Source organism: Dama dama, chromosome 19 (genome assembly GCF_033118175.1).
Source record: "Dama dama isolate Ldn47 chromosome 19, ASM3311817v1, whole genome shotgun sequence".
Lineage (NCBI taxonomy): Eukaryota > Metazoa > Chordata > Mammalia > Artiodactyla > Cervidae > Dama > Dama dama.
The window spans coordinates 42,467,440-42,474,764 of NC_083699.1; the positions used below are offsets into that span (position 1 = coordinate 42,467,440).

At 37.1% G+C, this 7,325-nt stretch overlaps 1 protein-coding gene across 1 annotated transcript in view; it reads left to right on the forward strand.

The window, feature by feature from the left end:
• IL1RAP (interleukin 1 receptor accessory protein) overlaps nt 1–4,729 on the forward strand; it is a 140,401-nt gene extending 135,672 nt beyond the window's left edge. Inside the window, exon 11 of the mRNA XM_061166827.1 lies at nt 3,541–4,729. Coding sequence (XP_061022810.1) covers nt 3,541–4,259 — 719 coding nt within the window. The 3' untranslated portion in view covers nt 4,260–4,729. The remainder of the gene's footprint in view (nt 1–3,540) is intronic.
• The last annotated feature ends 2,596 nt before the right edge of the window (nt 4,730–7,325 follow it).

A 7,325-nucleotide genomic window follows, 5' to 3' on the forward strand; every position in this document is an offset into this window, starting at 1 on the left:
ATTCAAAAGAGAGAATGAGATGGAGAAAAAGATGAGGAATAGATACAAAGAGAGAATAGAGAAAGGCAGAGAGAGAGGAGAGAGTTTTAAGATAGAGACAAACACCTATTTCTTTTTGTTCAACTTGAAACTTGGACAGTTAACGGTAATAGCTTACCTTTTATAGGTTTTCAACTAGAAAGCAGTTGCCTTAAAAAGATCAACTAACAATGTCGTGCCTTTAGTTAACTGGTGATCATTTGAATCAAATATGCATTTCTATTTCAAACAAATCAGTGATAAATATTTGAAAAAGCATTTTCTTTTGAGTTAATATTAAGTCTGTAGTAACAGGGGAGCTTTCTTGCTTTTTAAAAATAAATCTTATTTATTCCAAGAATATTTGTTGGGCCTCTATAACTTAACTGGTTTGCTTAGTAAAAATTTTTCCTCCAAAAAATTTCCCTGTTTCAAACCAGTCTTCCAAGAGTAGACTTAGGATCAATGCATGGAAGTTTCAAAAAAAGCAATCCTGAAATCCTAAAGCAGAGCTGAAACATAATGTATATCACTGTCTTTGGAGATATAAGCAGCCAGGTGATGCAGTGGTAAGGAACCCTCCTGCCAATGCAAGAGATGCAGGTTCAATCCCTGGGTCAGGAAGATCGCCTAGAGAAGGAAATGACAACCTATTCCAGCCTATTCTTGCCTGGAAAATTTCATGGACAGAGGAGGCTGGCAGACTATACTCCATTGTGTTGCAAAGAGTTGGACACGACTGAGTGACTTAAACAAAAACTGAGGTTATTAGGTCTTTGATACAAGTAAACATGCAGTGTAACAAGAGACACATTCAGCAGCTTATCTATTTCTCTGTTTCTAGTCAAGGGATATGAAGTAGTCTTAGCAATGGGCTCAGTATTCCAATAGTATATTATCCACTTTTATTTTAAACTGAATAGACAGAATTTGAAAACTTTGAAACCACATTTTAAGTCAATCCTCTAAAGTTCCCATTAGGGATTAATTTAGAATCAATATTAGTCAATACATTATTTTAATATCGTGCTTAGTGAACATTGACTAATAATACTTTAATCAAGGTGATTAATTCAAAAGCATACCATGCAGTAGACATTGACCTTTAGGTATTGATAAATTGTCCAGCAACCCTACAAATTGGCCCTCATTATATGCATTTTATAGATGGATGAATTCAACTTTAAAGATACTAAAATAAATGATTATACTATTAAGATAAATGGAGAAACCAGTATTTGAATTCAGATTCATCTTTCAAATTAGATGCCCCTATTTTTTAAAATCTGTACTTCAAGTTTTAAGAGAAAGAGAGGTTTAACACACTCTCATATACCAGTAATCTAGCTAAAGAACAAAATTACAGTCCTAGTTTTCTTTTAGTTTTCTTTCTACTCCCAAGTTAATACCAAGGATATTGTAACTATTATAGGCAGGACTATTCTAGAGTAGTCAAGAGTTCTAGATCAGAAACTGTCACTTCAAACCCAATTTATTACCACACACAAAAAAACTGGCCTTATCAATCTATGGCCACACCTCAGGTTTTCTTTTTTCTTTTTTTTTTTTTTTGAGCCAAACAGAATAAATGACCTAATTTAAGATGCCCTCTCCAAATAATATTCATCATTAAAAAAAAGTAATAATTAACATCCTCAAATATGAAATTCAACAGTTTGGAAGATATTAAAATAGGCCATAAAAGAGGCAGTTTCCTTCAAAGTACTATATGAAGACGCTGAGGTATAGACCAACTCTTATCTGAAAACCATCTTCTAATCTATTCCTCAATGTCTGGAATTCCACCATTCATATTTATTTATTTTTTTGCATTACCCTCTCTAAAAGGCAAATCCTCCACTTTCAAGTGGATTACCAAAATTAAAAAATAAAAAAAAAAAGCCATAGGCTTTAAAGTCAATTATTTTAGAGGGTCTAAGACAATGTTTTATTTTCAACAATGGTACCCCCTTTTGACAGAACAAACATTTTCCTAAAGTGACTATTTAGAAATGAACCACCCATACCCACAGTTACACACCTCCTCCCTACACGCATACAATTTGAGTGCACAAGTTCCTTTTGTTGAAAACCTATCCATATTATCTTAGGGTCATATCATATTCATCATGATACAGGAGAAACAGTAAACTTCCTAAACTCACATCCTCGGTTTTATGAAAGGTAGAAACATAAGATTCTGAATAAGATAGAAAATAAAAGGAGATACCAAGACACACAAATACACACACACACAAACACAAATACAGACACACACACACACACAAACAGGCTTTGAAGATAAGTGATTGAAGCAAAAAGTAACTAAAATACTTTGTGCTCTTGATAAAGCCAGTCAGACGTTCTTGAACACTGAGCACATCTCTTTTGGTTTTCCTTCCAATTCATGTTCAATTCAACAGCTGGAAAGAAATAATATGGTAGAGAGCAAAGCTCCTTCATTCCGTCAAATTCATGATCCAATTCACTGCAAACTTTCAGCTTGTCTTCACAGACTGAAAAGTTTCTCCCTCAGTGCTTCATTCCTGGCCTGAAAAGCATAGGTGCTCAATCTCATGGTCTGTTCACAGCATGTGTTTTTGGAGTTGTCAACAGCTGCAATTTACAAGTTTGGAATTTGCTTCAGAAAATCTGTTTAAGCTCTAAATCTCACAATGAGTTTAGCACTGCGTTTATCTCAAGAAGCATCCATTAGGTTTTGCACTAATTCACCACAATAACTGTTAGAACTGAATGCTTTGTGAGAGGTCTCAACTAATTGGCTGATTTTTACCAGTTATTGTTGTCATTGTTGTTGCCTCTTTAATTGTTATTCAGATCAATTCTTGACATAGAGAGAAAAAGAAAGGGAATTTTGGTTGACATCACAGTCAAAACTATGAGCTGTCTGATAAGTCCAAAAATTTTAAGTATCAAGAGCAATAACTGTGCGGATCTTAGGAGCTAGTAATGCCCTGTAGATCTTAGCTGATAAGACTGTGTCTGGAGCATTATGTTCAGTCCTGTTCATGATACTCCTCTTAGGTGACATATACATAAACTGAATGTTACTAAGAAAAAAAAAAATCAATAAAAGTAGGAAAGAGACTTGATACCAATTCATATGGAGAATAAGATACAAAATTCATGAAAGCTATTTAATCTAGAGACGAGGAAAAAAATACAATGAGATCACAATAATTATGAGATACTTAAAGTATTTTAAAATGTTAGATCTAAGACCACTAAAGTGGAAGGAAACGACTTTTCAAAACAAGAAATTATTTACAAGTAGAGCTGAAATTAGCTGCTTTTAGAGGTGGTTACTTCCTCATCCTTGAAGGCAGCAGACACTGCAACTATAAGAGTAGTATAGATGAGATTCCTTACCTGCGTAGATGATTTAACACTTCGATCTTATATTCTCAAGTATTCATTGCCTGTCCTCCCTGGGATTGTCAACGATGAACTGAAGCTTGTATGTTTTCACTAGGCACTGTCCTATCTTTCATTCTCCTATAGATACAGTGGAAGCCGTTTTTGACTTCATTCAAAGGAGCCGGAGGATGATTGTTGTGCTGAGCCCAGATTATGTGACCGAAAAGAGCATCAGCATGCTAGAGTTCAAACTGGGTGTCATGTGCCAGAACTCCATTGCCACCAAGCTCATTGTGGTTGAGTACCGTCCACTTGAGCAGCCACACCCAAGCATCCTACAGCTGAAGGAGTCTGTGTCTTTTGTGAGCTGGAAGGGGGAAAAGTCCAAACATTCTGGCTCTAAATTCTGGAAGGCCTTGAGACTGGCTCTTCCACTGAGAAGTCTGAGTGCTAGCTCTGGCTGGAATGAGAGCTGTTCCTCCCAGTCTGACATCAGTCTGGACCACGTGCAAAGGCGGAAAAGCCGTTTGAAAGAGCCTCCAGAGCCCCAGAGCTCGGGGAGAGCTGCAGGCGCCTCTCCGGGCACAGACACCGCGGCCAAGCACAGAGGGAAGCCCTCCGCGGCCTGCCGCTGCTGTGTCACCTACTGTGAAGGCGAGAGTCAGCTTAGGAGCAAGAGCCGGGCAGAGATCCACACCCAGCCCCAGTGGGAGACGCACCTCTGTAAGCCTGTTCCCCAAGAGTCAGACACTCAGTGGATACAAAATGGCACCAGATTGGAACCCCCTGCTCCCCAGATTTCAGCCCTTGCTCTTCACCATTTCACGGACTTATCCAATAACAATGACTTTTATATCCTCTAATTACTGTGTGGTGGGTGGTGGCTGCTATTTCTACCAGCCCATTATGTGTCATGAACCTATGGGAATAATTGACATTTTTATCATCTAATGGACTGTCAGGTTGTGTCCCCTTTATTGATTTTTAAAAACTATTTATTTCTAGGAGACAAAAGACCCGAAGGACCTGAATCCAGATTTATTGCCTCTAATGGCCTCAGAAGAGCACACTCTTCTTGGGCCCGAGAAGGTCAGTATGTGCAAGTTGCCTAAAGTCTGATCCTCTCTCTTACCCCATGGTTTTAAACAGAGCAAAGAATTTCAGGGCTTCCTTTGAGTTTGTTGACCAACCTCAAACTGTAAGTCAGTCAGGTGTACTTGGGCTATGACACTTAACAGGGTATGTGCATCTCAAGGGAGCATTATGGAAAGAAGTCAGTTTCAATTTTGGTGGAAGCTGTAGGAATAAGCTCAATGGGAAACCTACAGAACATTTTCCCAGGAAGAACTGAGTACTCCCACACAGGGATACTCAGTGTTCTGTCTCACTGTAAACTAGTGTTCTCTAAACTGCCTAAAGTTGTTAGCATCAATAAAGTTATATTTTTATGTGATTTCATTTGTACTAACAAGTTTTTACCTCTCTCTTTCCCTTCTACTTTTTTATGGCTTTTAAATTCATATCTGAAGAATATTCTCTTTAAGAAAATTGAGATTTGGTTTGGGTACTAGGAAAGCTGAGATGTATCTTTAGTTTCTTTCTAGGAATGATCTAGGAAAGGGCCAAAAGAGACTGAGAAAATGTCTGAAAGGAAATGAAGAGCTATACAAAAATATCATTATAATTTTAGAAAATGACAGCTGAAAAATTCAGTATGGTTCGGGGTTAGGGTAGAGGTTGGTCCATCAATCCCTTCTTCTCATTTGAGATTCTGAGGATAGTCATTCAAGTGCCTACAAGGATCAAAAAGTAAGAAAAAGGAGAAAAGAGGGCCACATATAAGTATAATATAATACTCTTCATCTAGTACTCATGTGTATATGGACATAGATAGAGATAAAAGACACATAGCATTTGATTTCCAAGTCAGAGAGAAAATAGAGATAATTAAGCCTGGAGGTGAAGTGTTTATTTCTTTAGAAAGGAGCATCCTTCACTCTGTTTCACTTGATTCCTGTCAATGATTAAGCCCCAGAGTTGCAAGAGTGTTATTTTTCAAATAAATCTGAAAATCCAGATTTTTAAGTAATCTGTCAATTATGAAATGACATTTTTAAAAAAGGAAACAACCTGAACACATGGGCACATATTCACCCAAAGGGCCACTAACTTGTAATTTCAGAGCTAAAGTATTCACTCAAAAAGCATATGTTGAATGGGTATCCAAATAACCCTGGTGATATTGAGACTAGAGAACACAGACTGGCCCTAAGGAAATAATGGAAAACATTTATTCCCTCCCCAAATTAAAGACATCCAGACCCTCAGAATTGGGCTGAACTGACCCAACACTCCATTAAGGAGAGAAAGCTGGAAATAGCATGTCTTCCATCTAGTCTATAAAGGGTCCCTGCATGGTGGTTTTACTGTAAGAAAATTAGAAGCACAGTCTAATTTTGCTCATACTTTGCTCATGAACAGGAGCAAAGTAAAAGGAGGCAAAGGTGGTACCAGACATTAGCACTTATTTCAGCACATAAACCTGACTCCTCATGAGCTATGGCCCAGTGGGTGTCAGCCTTTCTCGGTTATTAATAATGAATGAGAGCTGGAGAAAGAAACCAGAGTTTTCATCCCACTCCTCCCCTTGGAAAGAAATACAGAACTCTCTGTTGAAACAAGAAGCGATTAGATCCTTTTCATGCAGATATAAGATGAGGGAATAGGCCCTCCAGAGTAAATGGGATTCAACAGGAAACTTGTAATTAGGAAAGGACAGGCCACTCTACCTGAACACCCAGCAGTAAATGACCGTGTGCAACTCATGTTCTACATTGCAAGCCTTCTTAAAGAGATTAATCCATTCTTGGTGTATATTCAGGAATCTTCACTTGGAAGACAGATAGTAGTTTCTCTCTAAATCTGTTAAATAGTGGCTAACGTAAGTTGCTCCAAATCCCTAGTAGAGAGAATGCAGTTATCCATAATCAGTCTTATTCCTTATTAACACAGTGTTTCAAACCATAAAATATGTTTGGGAAAACTGATAAACTACTTTTGTCATTTATAAATTATTTCCTAAATGAAGAAAATAAATGAAAAGACTAGTGGCAGGAGCATGGAAAATTAAACATGAACTCTTATTATGAATGTGTAACTGGCTAATCGTGGTATTCTCAAAAGCTCAATTTTGGTCAGTATCAATTTCCATTGACAATATAAGTACAATGTAACCAATAAAATGTCATGATTTTTGGCATACAGCCAAAATAAAAAAGATGTTCAGACAGATGATAGACCATACTTGTCCTTTATGGAGAAAAGCAAGGAGGTTATATCATTATTTCCTGACCCAACATGGTACAATTGAATGTACTGTTCAGTACAATATATTTCAGTGGGCTGAATAAGGAGAAAAATATTTCCTCATGGGTCATGCAGATTCATAACTCAATTGATATGGCTGTAGGTTAAATGGATATCACTTACACAGGAATATTGCCTTTTTAGGAATAAGTTTCATGTTAAGTAGAGATAAATATGAGATCTCCTTCTCTCCTGTGTTTTACCATGGGCTCTAAGGGTCTCCATCTCCTGTGAGCTAAAATGGAGATAATATTATTAAACTTATTGGGCTTTGTGAGGATTAAATTGTATAACTCATGTAGGTTCATATCACAGTGCCTGGCACATTGTAAGTGTTCGATAATTGTTGGCCAATTTTATATCCATATTAAAATCACTCTTGTGATTGCATAAACTTCCATTTGTATAACTATTTATGGCTTACAAATTGATTTTATTACATCATTTTTTTAACACAAAAGCAGTACAGAACAGGAACATATTATACAGATGAAGTGACTTTACTAATGACACTCAGTCAATTAGCAAGGGTTGGGCTTCTAATCTGGGCTTCTGACACCTGA